At 43.9% G+C, this 15,175-nt stretch overlaps 1 protein-coding gene across 3 annotated transcripts in view; it reads left to right on the top strand.

Moving 5' to 3' along the window:
• The first annotated feature begins 8,882 nt into the window (after positions 1-8,882).
• LOC109624676 (A-type voltage-gated potassium channel KCND2-like) overlaps positions 8,883-15,175 on the top strand; it is a 34,554-nt gene continuing 28,261 nt past the window's right edge. Inside the window, exons 1-2 of one of the 3 annotated variants that reach the window (XM_069528722.1) lie at positions 8,883-9,296; positions 9,580-10,766. In XM_069528722.1, coding sequence (XP_069384823.1) covers positions 9,655-10,766 — 1,112 coding nt within the window. In that variant the 5' untranslated portion in view covers positions 8,883-9,296; positions 9,580-9,654. Of the gene's footprint in view, positions 10,767-15,175 lie in introns of all 3 variants that reach the window. The other 2 variants (XM_020079533.2, XM_020079534.2) reach the window with 2 other exon arrangements.

Below are 15,175 nucleotides of genomic sequence, written 5' to 3'. Positions count from 1 at the left end.
CGTGGTGGTGAGCCCAACCATAATGAGAATCTCAAATTGTAATAAAATGTGGTTTTACTATTCTTACATTCAGACAGAAGGCACACCACGCCGCAGTGAAAATGGAAATACTTTTATGCTCTTGTGTCTGCTCAGGCACATCAGAAAGTCATATTCTATTTAATATTAGCAGTTCAGTTTGGGTCGCTTACCTAGTGTTTATTTCAGTCTCTTGTTTAATTTAACCACACACTTGTGTTGTCAGCGTAGCCCCTGAGCTACGCTCAAAGCCCCAGCATTGCCCTCTGGCTTTTTTTCTCCTTTGCAGATAAAGAAATCCATGGCTTAGCATATCAAAATGTTGCACTTTAATGTGGCAGGTTTATTTATAGAGCGGAGGACTTATAATTATTTTAGCATCACAAGACACACTGGATTGTGTCATTCTAAAGCTTGTATGCTCTACCTGCCGTCATAACATCTGACAAGTGACTCCAGGCACTTTGCTGTGTGGTGTGAGCCAGAGTCCAATTCTGACAGTGTGTTTTTGTGAGATTTCAATCACGCCCGCTGTCCCAACTTTTTCCATTTAGATATTCATGAGTGTAAACACATACCTTAGCAATCACTTACACAGCCACTGTGGATGCACAACTCTTTGATTAGCCATGAAACATACATCAAAACTTTTAACAGCGTTCCACTGATCATTTTCTCTCTCTCACCCTCTCCCTCTTTTTCTGCAAGTGTGTCTGACTCCAGAGCTGCGGGATCCAGATCTGACTTACTCAACAATAATAATAATAATATTAATTATAACTTCTTTTAACTGGCGCAGCTATCATTTATAACATGATATTATCTCCTAGTGCAATGCCCTTTCTAAACCTGCCTGTTTGGACTGGGCTGTGCTCTGAAGCTACTTCAGAATGATTCCTTGTCATTAGTGAGTACTCCTCAAGCAGTAACAATACAAATACCATCACTTTTTATTTTTTGTGTGCAGAGCTTTTATAAACAGTCTTGGATGCAGAGTGAAGTTTGTGATCATTCTACCTGGTTTATCTGTGATGATTTTATAGATTTTATTGTCAAGTTTTTTCATAACAAATTCATTCTTGTAACTGAATGTGCTCCATTGCTGTGTGGCCATAAGTTTGAATAACTGAGTCCACTGGTTTTGTTGTTTTCAACAATCGACCCATTCTCTCTGGACACTGGACACATGACATTGTGAGTGTCATGGGTGACCGATCTGCAGTTGACATGGAGTGAATAACAGAGTGGGACTTCATTGTGCTTTGTGTATTTTGCAGGCCACTCATAAATGCACACACCCATGCCCAAACACACATTTCGTAATGATCTTTCACTCAACTTGAAAAACTTGCGGAACAGCAAGACAGTTCCAGCAGCCAGTTCCATTAATAACATGTTAATGATGTATATCTGCTTTGAAATTCTAATATTTTTGTAGGGGCTCAATTTGAAATCCATCATGAGTGTATGTGTGTGTGTGTGTGTGTGTGTGTGTGTGTGTGTGTGTTTGGGTGAGGGGGTGGGGAGGTGGGCTCATTATTAGTATGTAGCTGAAGAATAATCAGAACGAGGCCCTTTGCTGCCTCTCTGTCATTACAACACTGTCAGATGTGCTTTGGCTGGGGGGGCTGTTAAAGGGAGCACGGGGACTTATCTTCTCAGCTGTAAAATGATTTTCTGTCTCTTCAAGAGATACTGGAAGTGTGTGTGTGGGGGGGTATCAGTGATCTGAGAATAATTAAGATATGGGCTCACATCACACAAGGGCTTTGCACGTGGGAGACGAGCAGATAAAATTGAACTTGAAATAGTTGAGTTTAATAGGAGGACTTTGATTAATTACAAAACCCTGAAAGGGCCGTCCACCCCCTCTTAAGTTGAACTGCTGTCCAATAGCAGCTGCTCCAGAGCTGATGACCTCAACACCTTTCCTTTATCTTGAATAGGCAGGTTATCTCGTTATTCATTGTAGCTCACCCATTCATTTGCTATATTGCTCTTGAAGTGTACGCCTGAAATATGTCATTATCTCAGTATCAAGCTGTTCCGTGTAAAGATTTCCTTTAAAGGGTAAGACAATCGCGTATTCAATGGCACCTCAATTGAGTTTATGACACAGAATGTATATCTGCACTGCTCTCATCAGTTTGAATGGAGACTCTTTTTGCTGGAGATGCTGATTGCAGGTTTGCCTCATTAATAACTTATTCACTCTCTTGCTCAGAAACCATGACCCTAACCCACATATGTTCATTAGATATAATCCCGCATCCTGCAGTGATTAAATCACAAAGACTGGAAATGAGGAAACAACTAGCCTTGCCCCGAGTGAATGCAACCAAATCTGCTGATACCTGCAGCTCCACAAAACGAAATTAGAAGAAAATTACAATTCACCATTAAATGAGGTTGATCTGTGCCGGACTAGGCTATTTCTACCTATTTCTGAGTAGTTGCCAGGCAACCAGCAGAGAGCCCTGGAAGGAGCTGCCCAATGCCATAAATGTGGAGTAACTCCTTAGTAATCGTAATAATTACCATTTTTTTATGATTTGGTTTAAACAGAGAGGTGTACAATGTTGATTATGGAGTTTTAGAGGTGCTCAAGGTGGTTTGCAAACTTTGGAAAGAATCAAGCTGTGTCCCTCTGTTTGTTTGAAGCTAAGTGGAAGCTGCTGTAGCCCTGTCTTAAATGGTTTATATTTATTATGTGCTTTTCTAGTCTTGATGACCTCTGAAAGCGCTTTACAAGATACATTTTTCCATTCGCCCACACATCCATACAGTGCATCTATCTTCTCCCAATTTGGGGTTCAGTATCTTACCCAAGGACAAGTGGGCATGTGCAATGGGGGAGACTGTGATCGAACTGCCAATCATCTTTTCAACCCCAAAGGTTATGCCAAACATATTAAATGTAAAGACATGACAATAGTATTTATTTCCCCATCTAAATCTCTGCCAGAGAGCAAATATGTGTATTTTTCAAAATTTTGAGCTATCCATTTAATTGTCAGTGGCAGAAACATCAGCCCCGCTCTGTGTGATGCCCCGTGCATTCATTTGTAAAATTTGGGATTGTTTGGGTTCAATTCCCACAGAAATAATTGCATCTCGTTAAAATCTGGTGATCACATCAGCAGTAGGAAGTGGCTTTAGAAATAATGAAGCATGATATGAAAAGCAACTCGGGCTGGGCTTTCTTATGACTTTATTGTCATGTGGATTCCTGATCATCACCTCAGTGCCCCTACTATTCCCGTCTCTGGTTTGTGTGCAAATGCTTTTACACAAGCCGCTCAAAGGAGCTTTAGATTTATGCACCGATGCTTATCACAGTTTACTGATATGATGTATTTAGTCTTCCTCCAAGCTGTGATGCCTATGATTGATAAAAATTTCAAAGGGATTAAATTGATTTGCCTCCTCCCAGCAAGGTTAATAGGCCACACTTATTTACAGCCCGCCAAAGTGTTCCGTTTGCTCTTCAGCCCTTATCTCCCTGGTCCTGTGGACTATATCACAAGATATCTGCGTCAATGACAAATCTCTGTTCGCTGGCTGTTCCGCTGAATACTATTCACAGCTGACTGACAACTCTTTCCTTGTGGGACAGAGAAGAAAAAACACAGAGGGCACGAGACAGAGAGCAGAAGAGAAAGAAATTTTGCAGCAGAGATAAAGGGGAGGTGGAAGAGCCTTGTGCAGCGCCTCCCTTCATGATGATATTTCACCCTGAACAAACAAGCTGAGCCTCACAGAGAGAGGGAAGCATCGATCTACCCAGCTCCAATCATAATACATCCACTTTTACCCAAGTTTACTTTCTGGCATTCCATCAGGACTTTATAAATTATTTTGGGTGACAAATCGATCTGTTGCTTTGCTCCCCTCTTTCTGCTGAGTGAAGGTAAACTTGATAGTGAGCACAGTGTGTGTCTATATGTAAATGTGTGTCTACATGTTTGTGTGTCGTCTGCTTTGGAGGCATCATCTGCCATCTGGCCTCAAAGTACAGGGGCCACATGGCGGGGAAGCAAATGTCACCGGTCAGGCCAGCCACTGCCAAGTACTGACAAATGACGTCAGGAGAAGCCCACACTGCCACTGCCCAAACAAACAACCCTGCCACCCAGTCTGATCCCCTCCTGACCCTTTGCCTCAGTCGCTTGCTTGTGTGGATGGTGATAGTAATCTAGGAATTAAATCTTATGCTTCAGTGACAGTCCCTGTGGACAAGAGATGAATGACTAAATACAAGTAGAATTTATATCTAGGGATTTGCAAGAAATTTAGGAAGTGTGGAGAAAACACTGAAAGCCTGAACTTGTGGATATTTATCACCATTAGTCAGATGATATAAAAAAGACCACAGAAAAGATCCATGTCTGAGCCGGCCGTATTTAAGCCAGTGACATTTAAGTATCAATCAGCTGAAATGGCAATGAATTTCTGAAAAAAATGCCCTGAAACTGTGCTGCCAAACAAATATGATTTCAATGCCGCAGCAGATTAGATCATATTTTTCCTGTCTTGGATGCAGTCCCATGTGCCCTGGCTATAACGGTCAAGCAAATTTATGTGCACCAATGATGAGCAATGAACTCTGAATGTGGTGGTTAATGTCTGATCTGATCCTGAGCTGAACACGACAGCTAACCTCTGTCTTTCTCTCAGCCATTACTCTGCTGCACCAAGGCAGCTGCAACATGAAGGTTTTAACTTGGGGGAAAAAAAGAAAAAAAAAAGAAGCTTCATTTCCATTTGCTGCTGCGGATGTGCAGACAGTGTGAACCCGTTAACAACCTTGTGTTCAGATGTACACATAGCATCTGCTCTGCACCTCTGCAGCGAGCTTTGTGTTCAACAGATGAGGCGGGTAAACAGCACAATGTCCTTGGAAAACAATTACTATTTCAATGAGGGTTTTCCAAGCGGGCATCACGCTGTCTTTGGTTTTTAATTACACACCGTGAGATAAATGCACATCTGTATTTTTCTCTGCTGCAAGCCTGAGAGAAATACTACAAGGTTGAGCTGACAAGGCAAGGTATTGGAAGGTATGATTCAGTTTAGTTTCATGGCCTTGCTTTACATTTTCCAGCTGATGTGCCCTTGTGCAGCGATAATTAATCGTGCAGTGGTGCACTGGACTCCAGGAGCCCCGGGCACATGCTGCAGTTTATGTGCGGTAGCTATAGGCACAGGCTCTCACAGTGACAGACACCTCCCTTTCTCTGCTAATCCCTTCCACACCTCTTCACAAAATGACAAAAGCTACTTTCCCTATTGACACAGTGAGAAGGAGCTTGGTGAAAAACAATTAAAAACATGCCAGTGGGTGGAACACTTGTCCTTATCTATTTGTCTCCCATCAAGAATGTACTGTACTGTATGGATTCAATGAGTCAGACCATTTAACAACAAATGTGTTTGCCAGCTGTAACTGCATTAGTCACAAATGCTTCAACATATTTGGATGTGTTTCATGGCAGTGAGGTTACAAACATTAATGCAATTCAAGTGTTGAAATATACAGGCGGTATTTCATGTGCTGTGAACCATACACACCCATTGTAGATTTCTGACAACAGACAGTTGTAAAATTATAGATTAGATAAGACAAGCCACACAGTCCTCGAGCACAAACATCAGCCCCTCCCTGCACACAGATGTGAACACGTATAAATAGCTTCTCATGAGCGTGTCCTTTTGTACATGCACACAGACACAAACACACCAGCTGCCACATGCAATAAAGAACCAAGAAGACCTTCTCTATTTTACACATCCACAGGGGGTCAATAACTCATTAGTGCTGAGGAAAAGGCAGAGGCGGCTGAGGGAGATGACATGGTGGGAGATGGGCTGTGCCGCTGTGGGCCGTTCACCTGAGGATGTAAGCATGTCATTGTGTCCAGAGGTCATGAGGACGATTCATGACTTCATTAGAAGCGTGTCATAAAACATGCCACGGTGTTTCCAGCCTTGAAATAGGGAACTAAACGTGTAATTTGCCTGTTTTATTCGTCTCTAACCTTTTTTTCTGGGAATTTTTTACTGCTCATCCTATAGACTTTTTATTTATTATCCTTTTATCACTTGTCATGATCTTTGCATCTCGTTGAAATGCTCCATAAAGATAAAGTTTATTACGAGGTTAAACTAGACCAGTGTTCCTCTACAACCACAGTGCAGGGCAGTGGTCTATATGATTGTCTTTAAAGGCGTTGTAAGCATTGAAGCAAATATTTGCAGTGTGGGTGATTTGTTCTGCTCACTTGCTGGTTTAAATTTTGAAAATCACTTTAACAGTTTCAAATATTTTCAGTTTCCCTATCGATGACCCGCATTAAATGACGGCTGCCCCTTTACTTCTTCCTTAACAAGGCGTGGCAAGTTTCCAGTGAAGGGGACTCATCTGTTAAATCATCTCAGTCACTAAGCAGACTAAATATAGAAATACAGAAAACAGGCAGTGGTGTGGGCTACATCAGAGTACGATTGTGGACAGACTGTTCAAGTCAAAGGATCAAATGGGAAAAAAGAGATGGCTGTGAATGTGTGCATGCGTGTGTGTGTAAGAGAGAGAGAGAGAGAGAGAGTGAGAGAGAGCCTTTGTTGGTTTATCAGAGTGACAGTGTGTGTGTTGGTCTTGCGTCCCTGCATCACAACACAGAGTCTATTTAAGGATCTGTTTACAATATATCCTGTTGCACAACCTAATCCCAAAGGCATGCTCCATGTAGCTGGACGGGACAAGGGTCTGATCATGTTTTATTACGACTGCGAGGCAAAACCTTAATGTTAATGAGATTTATGCAACATCCAAACCTGTGACATCCATCTTTGAACTGATGTCCAGGCAAAAAAAACTGCCAAGGATGAGTTGTTCAACCTTGTTAAGGACACATGCTAATTACTTGATCCAAAAAGTAAATCCATAAACACACAGACGATGTAATTAAATCTTCTGCACAGCTCTATGTCAACATCAATCATCTGAAATGACCTTGGAACTTCTTGAAATATAGACAGTGTTCATAAAGTATCAGCATCTTGGATTATGTGTTTCTGACGCAGACACAGAACAATCACAAAACAATACCAGGAAAAATGTCTTTAATAAACCATATTTATCCTTACTTACATATTAACCAAATGTCCATTATGGGCGTTTTAGGGGATATAACATTTTGACCCTATAGATGCAGATTCAGTGTTATGTCCCCTTAAAAATAGATTTTAATGAACGTTTGGTTCATATTTAAGTAAATGATATCTGTAGTTTATTAAAGGGTAAGGTTTTTTTTTAAACAACAGGATAGACAAAGATAAATGGATATATGAGGAACTAAAGATTGAAAATCCCTATTTTCGTTTTGTCATATCCAATGTACAAAGCAAATATTGCATGAAATTCAGAAGATTTCACCGAATGGCTTTTCTTAAATTAAATTATATTTAAATGAAAAATAACCCCTCTCACTACCTTTTAAATAAAAACACTGTGGCTATCTGTGCTCTGACAAGCTTGCAGCTAGTCTGGCATCCAGCTCAGCTGGGACGCCTGCGCTTGGTGCCATTTGGCAACCACTGGAATATTTAAATGCCCTAATGAATACATAGCCCCTGGGCCTGACTGCTCAAACTGAACACTGAGTGTGCTCTGACATGCTCAGCATACACTAATGGGACTTCTGACAGTAGTCCTGTGCATTCATCCTACAAAAAACTCGGCGTTGCGCCAGAGGGGACCAGAGGCTGGGTGCGAGTGTAGTGCACTGGCTGGAGATCCGGAAGCTAAAAGGCCACAGGTCCGGCTAGTGTCAAATCGGACGTTTCCATCAGCGGCTACTTACACTGTCAAACTGTCCTTGAGCGAGACGCTGAGCCCCTTCCTACTCACTTGTTGCAAATTACAGTACTTTGGATAAGCGCAACAGCTGCAGTAAATTCTGTGAAAGGGAATGAGTCTGGGTTAATGGTCAGAGAGACCATCTATTTTGCAGAAGCTCAGCAGCTGGATGTACTTATACTGACTGAAGCCCGTGAGCTGCTGGAGGCTCGGCTGCTGTCCGTGGTGCTGAAATACAAAGAATTCAAATGTGTGGGAACGTGCTCCGCTTGTCCCCGATGCGTGGATCCGCTGCCAAATATGGTCCACGGCGCGACACATGCTTTCACGGTGGACGCAGCTGCCTCGAGTCCCCCCGGAGATGCCAGCGTTGCGTTATGGAACAACAAGAGACATTTCATTGATTATGGTTATTATGGAAAATGTCAGTAGAGCGGTGCAGTCCAATAATGTTGACCTTTTAAGCTGTGTATCAGAGTGATGCGATTGAAAATAACAATATCGATCAAGATTTGTTGCAGATCTGGAATCCTTACATTTATTTCTTCCACCGAAAGAAAAAAACAACAAAGTCCTTATATTGCAATCAATACATTTTGCAGCATTTTAACACATAAATCAAACAAGGGCATCACTCTCAACTCTGCAGACCGAGTGGACCGCACGTGTCATTTCTCCTTTCAGGGACCAGAGAGAAACTTCAATGGACTTCATGCGTTATTGTCTCAATGCGGACAAAACCTAAACACATTACGACCCTCACAGAAAACAAGGCCCCCCTCTTCAGCTCGCACCGTCATATTAACGACGTTAAGTTGAATAGTGAGGGTCCGCGGTGCGCAACGCAAACGCAAACCTTAACTCGGGTCTTTTGGCGAAGCCGCCTACTTACATTACTCTACCATTACGCATTGATTAGTTCCCAAACGGTGAAGCAGAGGAATTTCTGGGTGCAGATATTGGACCACTCCTCTCTCTCTCTCTGTCTCTCTCTCTCTCTACTGCATATGATTTTCTCTCCTCTCTCCACAGCCTGGCTGATGCTTGGTGCTGAAAAGGAGGGGGGAGGGTGGTCTTGCAGTCGACGAGAGGAACAGGAGTTTATTGAGGAGTATAGCTGCAACGAGAGGGGAAAACGCATGCAACTGAGCGCCGCTGCCTTTTGCGGATGGTAACAAGAGGAAAAGGAAAAAGAAAAAGCGAAGAGAGGATCGCGCCGGGGTTGAATGGCCACTTTCTGCTGAGAAACTGCCGCTTGAATTGTTTAACTTGTTGATGCGACGCTATTGTACCGTTTTCCTCTTTCGCCTGGCTGCAGTGACAGATAGATGGGAGGCGTAATCGCAAGTGTTCTCTACCGAGGATAGGTGTTTTATTTCAACTCTCCGTGGATACAGTTTAAAGAGCAGCCTTTCCTGAGGTGGGTTTTCTTTCACTTCACTATTGGGGGGAGAGAAAAACACACATTCCTGCTTATTGATGGGTGACGGTCTCCAGATCCAATTCATATTCTGCCGCAAAGTAGGCTCTTCCATAACTGAACAGATCCACTGTGGGTATAAGGCTGGAGAGTGATAGGCTACTCAACAGAGCTATGCGCAATATCAGCATAAGTAAATGGGACTGTGTGTTTTCCTATCAGCTCAGGTGCTTCTGCAGCCTATAACCACCGCTTGTCTCTATATCTGCTGCTCTCCCTGCAGATGCAATTCATCTCCGAGCCGTAGCACTGTGATCACCGGAGCGGGGTCGTTTTTGAAACACTAGCACAGGTCAGCATGGCAGCAGGTGTAGCGGCGTGGCTCCCCTTCGCCCGAGCGGCGGCCATAGGATGGATGCCCGTGGCGAGCACCCCGATGCCCATCCCTCCCCAGGAGAGGAAGAAAGCCAAGGACGGACTCATCATCCTCAACGTCAGCGGCACCAAGTTCCAGACGTGGCGGAACACTTTGGAGCGGTACCCGGACACTTTGCTGGGGAGCACGGAGAGGGACTTCTTTTTCCACGAGGAGACGAACGAGTACTTTTTCGACCGCGACCCGGACATCTTCAGACACATACTCAATTTCTACCGTACGGGGAAACTACACTATCCGCGCCAGGAGTGCATATCTGCCTACGACGAGGAGCTCGCCTTCTTCGGCATCATCCCGGAGATCATCGGGGACTGCTGCTATGAGGAGTACAAGGACCGGAGGCGAGAAAACGCGGAGAGGCTCCAGGACGACGAGGAATTAGACATGGGCAATGACGTCACGCCGGTGAACCTGACGTACCGGGAGTTCCTGTGGCGGGCTTTTGAAAACCCCCACACCAGCACCTTAGCTCTGGTCTTCTACTATGTCACCGGCTTCTTCATCGCCATATCAGTCATGGCCAACGTGGTGGAGACGGTTCCGTGCGGGTCTCTGCCCAACAGGTCCAAGGAGGTTTCCTGTGGGGACCGGTACGCGCTGGCCTTCTTTTGTTTGGACACTGCTTGCGTCATGATATTCACCGTCGAGTATCTCCTCCGCCTGATCGCCGCCCCCAGCCGCTACAAGTTCATGAAGAGCGTGATGAGCGTCATCGACGTGGTGGCCATCATGCCTTACTACATCGGCCTGGTCATGACCGACAACGACCAGGTGAGCGGCGCCTTCGTCACGCTCAGAGTCTTCCGGGTCTTTCGGATTTTCAAGTTCTCCCGGCATTCCGCGGGGCTGCGCATCCTGGGCTACACGCTGAAGAGCTGCGCCTCCGAGCTGGGCTTCCTGCTCTTCTCCCTCACCATGGCCATCATCATCTTCGCCACGGTCATGTTTTATGCAGAGAAAGGCTCCACGGCCACCAAGTTCACCAGCATCCCCGCTGCGTTCTGGTACACCATCGTCACCATGACAACACTGGGGTAAGCTGTTAGCTGTTTGAGCTAAACACGCTAAACTCACACTCTCAGTTTTCTCTTCACCTCCACGAAACACCCACTTTTTCTCTTAAACAAGAGCCCCCATGTTGCTTCGTTACAATGACAACACGTAGTAATGAACCATTTTTATTCCTCTAATTCCTGAGCAGTGAAATTAGCATGCTGGGCGACACAGAGGCTAATTTGCCCAAATTCTTCCGCCATTGTTTTCAGTGGCTGTGCTGCGGCCACAGGTGTGTGTTTATTGGGCGTTTTATCTGCCCTGGTGGCTGCTCAGCCAATCAGAGGGCAGCATTGGTCGGTTTTGTGTGCACCATTCACTGCCTCTCAATGAGGCCGCACCTCACCAGCACCTCTCATCCGAAGGTTAACCATCCTCCCTGCTTGTTGTTATTGGATGAGCTCTTCTGGAAAGGTCAGCACAATGGAAAAATACATTGTGGACAAACAACAGACAGTGGAGCAGTTTGTGTTTAAAAAAAATTCCAAATAACAGAAAGGAGAGGAAAGAAAGAATGAGGCTCCTAACTGGACAAGATCCTGCAGGCCAGAGAGGCACGAGTGCAGTGATGACATTAAAAGCAAAGTGTACAGGACACACACACACACACACACACACACACACACACACACACACACACACATACACTCAAACACACAAACACACAGGGTTTCACTTTTCATACCTCAGCCTAACCTAAACCTAACCGCCTCATTAAGACCATGGCTTTCACCCCCATGAGGTCTACTGGTACTGACAAAGGTTAGTGTTTATGCTAGAAAGGTCCTATAGAGGCAACCACAACAAGTATACAAACACACACACACACACACACACACACACATTATCTATCGTAGTGAGGAGACTCATTGGTGTAATGCATTCCCTATCCCCTTACCCTAACCTCAACCATCAAAACTAAATGCCTAACCCTTACCCTAACCTATGCCTTATTCTAACCCTAACACTAAAAATAAGTCTAAACTCTGAAACAGCCCATTAAAAGTGGGTCAGAAAGTGAGGACTGGCCAAAATGTCCTCACTTTTCCAAAATGTCCTCACTCTGTAGGTTGTGCCCCTCCACACACATACACCCACACACACACATACCCTCTGTCTCTCATTCAACCTCTCCCGGCTCTTGTCTCTTTCTCCTCCTTTCACCGAGGTACAGTAAATATTTGAATGCTAATTTCATGCTCATGAACAATGTCAGCTGTACTATGTGCTGATGTAGCATTAAATAATTAAACACTGTTAAGAAGATTACATCAAATTAATTTGTATTGATGAGTGCACCCAGCCGCTCAGCTGCTGGGTGTGGGTTATTATTATTCCTACTATTATTATTCTTATTGCCGTTATTCACTCCAGCTCAGCTCCCATGGGGCGGTGCGCTTTCCAAGGTGCTGAAAAGTTGTGTCAGTGAGCCGAGCAGCTGCCATTTGGTTTTCGTCTGTTCAGATTCATAAAACGAATGCGGCGTTTGGCTGCTTGAAGTGCGATTGCAACTTATGCAGAGGGAAATAATGATCACACCATTTCTTATTTGTGCGTAAAAATATCCTGGTGTCTTCTTTACTCACTGCAGCGTGTGCCAGGCTGTGCCCAGCCTCTCAGGCGATGTTAGTCCTCTTCACTGATGACACAGAAATGAGGTCCTGTTGAAATAATGTTGTCTTTTAATTTCAAAGTCATAACATCAAGGATCAAACATTGCAAAACAAATTGCCACTGGCTGTGTGTATTTGTGTGTCCTTGCTGTGTCTGTATGTGTGTATTTGTGTGTGTAAATGTGGCGATGTGCATATAAGTACATGTTTGAGATGTCAGGCATAATCCCATGAATATAAATTTCAAATAAGCACTTTTCTGTCTTATTTTGGTTTTAACTTGTGCAGGAGATGATGCAAAATCACTTGAATTGACTTTTCATACATAAGATATGATGCTTCTTGTTTTTGTCTGTCCTCATATCTGCATTGTTGCAGCCACTCTGCACCTGGTCATGCTTCAGATTTGCAGGCAACATATATTTATTTATCATTCAAACTATCTGTCACTAATTTCTATGTGTCTGCTCTCATGGTGTGTTAGTGGATTTTCTTTCTTCTTAATGGCATACAAAGCTTCCCCTTGCACTCATTCAATACCAGTCAAACTACTACTCACCCTCGAAATGTCCATTGAGAGCATAATTAGTTATGAGCATGAGGCGATGATTGAAGCTGCCACCTCAAACGTAATGCTGCGTCGGCCACACTTTCCATTCAGATTCAAAACGGAGATGAAAGACAAGTTGTGTAAGAGGGTGCATTATTTATCTTTGGGGAGCAACAAAGATTTTGCTGCATTCAGCCAGGAATCCCCTTTGTGTTGCTTAAGATGGATTTGAAAAAGGTGTTCTGCCATGTGAAAATAAAACTGAAATGTCCATGGTAATGGGAACGTTTCTGTCACTCCATTGTGAGCCATGACAGCCCGGCTGTTAGATTTGCAACCTAAAACTGAAGCCTTGCAGTGGCGCAAAATGCTGCATAGTGGACCACCAGTGGAGAGGCTGAATGCTTATCACTGAAAGACAAAGTCGTCTCCTTCTCATGATCCATCATTGTCTTAAAGAGTGCTTTTAAAAAACACATCTCGCGCAACGCCTGTAGAATTTAATTGTGGTTGTCATTGTCTCCTGTTTACACTGAAGTGGGGGAAATGTCTGCTGTTGTGCTCTCCTCCACTAACCTGCAAATGCTCATCTGATCAGGGAGGGATGAGGTGTTTCAGAGCTCAACATGCAGAAAAATGGATCCACGTCCAACAAATAGTTATTTATGTGACTGGGTTAGTCTTTTCATTTTGTGACAAATAAGCTCTGTAAAGACCAGCGATGGCGCTACTGGCTGCATCCTCCATCTGTGGCCTTCGAAAGCATTTGATTTAATTCTGATTGTCAATGGTGTTTTATTCCAACACCATAGTATCATGATGCCTTTCCACTACATATATTTTCAATTTCCCTGACTTGCACCCTGAAGTAAAGACAGTGGTGTGCGTTCTCTCCGCTGCTGATGGCCCATTGATTGTGCTTAAGCAGACGTGCAGATATTGTGAGAGCAGGGGCTCCTGTTCAGAGGCACTTGGCAGGCAGCCTGAATGGTGCCTGGAGACCATTGGAGAATCAATAGCACTGTGCAGCTGTGTGTCACGCCTCTGTGTCTACTGCTCTATGGCACCAAACACAGGAAAAGACCCACTTATCCCACCTTATTTATTGAGCCTAATCTCTGTGGCTGCTTTCGGACACCGTACAAAGAAGAATCTGCCTCTGTGAGAATGCTGCTGCCAAGCTCTTGAAGAACTGAGAGACTGGGTGTAAAATATGCGATTGTTATCTGTGCTGTTCTCCAATATCTGTGAAAACCGCACTGGTCTCAGAATGTAATTTTGTGACTTGATTTAATATTATCCGTTTAAGGCAGCGATAGATTCTAATATAGAGATAGCGTTGCACTTTGTTAGGCCTGAATCAGATGTTGGTGTGTGCTCTTGTTTTCCCTGGATGATCCACACAGTCAGGGTGAATTAGCTGCAGAGGGAATTTTTGGTGCTTCAGATCTTTTAAGTGATTTAAGGTGTAATGGAGTGCACTGCTGAGAGCAGCTGTGAAAACAGTGGAAGTCAAGCGCAACCCACAAGGGAAGAGGATAACGGAGGACAGGGTTTAGTCTGGCATAGAGGCACACACGTTCCTCTGGACACAGACATTACTTTTGATAGAACTAACTGGCCTCAACGTCTGACACAAATGGTATTTTCAAACACACACACACTTAACTCGCAATCCTTGTATCAAAAACTTTCTTTTGGCCACTGCCTCTGGATAATGTTGAGAATAATGATCATTCTAATTAGTGATTTGTTGTGACATTACTCTGTGCACTGTCCTACAGCACCACACATATGGCTGTGCATTGAAGAGTCTCAACAGATATAGAATTTATCACAGTGTAGTTTGTCTGTGCAACAGCTCCATCCACCAAATACGACAGGAAAGGCTTGACAAGTGAGCCCTATAAACCTCTCAGGGTAGGATTTATAAGACAGAGGAGGCAAGGTTAACAGACACAAGGGTCATCATAGGGCCCATAAACCACCAGATGTATAACCATTATCATGCTTGCCAGTTTTGACACCTTAGCCCCTTGGCAATCAAAGCCTACAATGCAAAGCATTAACTTCATGATTCAATGTGGTGCAGAGCAAAGCTTTTTGAAGTCCAAACCCCTCGCTGCATGTCAAATGTAACTGAAGTCTACAGGAACATTCTGGGGGGGCTTTTACTGTATCTGTACCCGAGAGATAACAAATGCATTCTTAATGATATAGTATTCAT

The sequence above is a fragment of the Paralichthys olivaceus genome, chromosome 7 (assembly GCF_024713975.1).
Source record: "Paralichthys olivaceus isolate ysfri-2021 chromosome 7, ASM2471397v2, whole genome shotgun sequence".
In the NCBI taxonomy this organism is placed as follows: domain Eukaryota; kingdom Metazoa; phylum Chordata; class Actinopteri; order Pleuronectiformes; family Paralichthyidae; genus Paralichthys; species Paralichthys olivaceus.
This window is presented reverse-complemented; position numbering and strand designations above follow the sequence as displayed.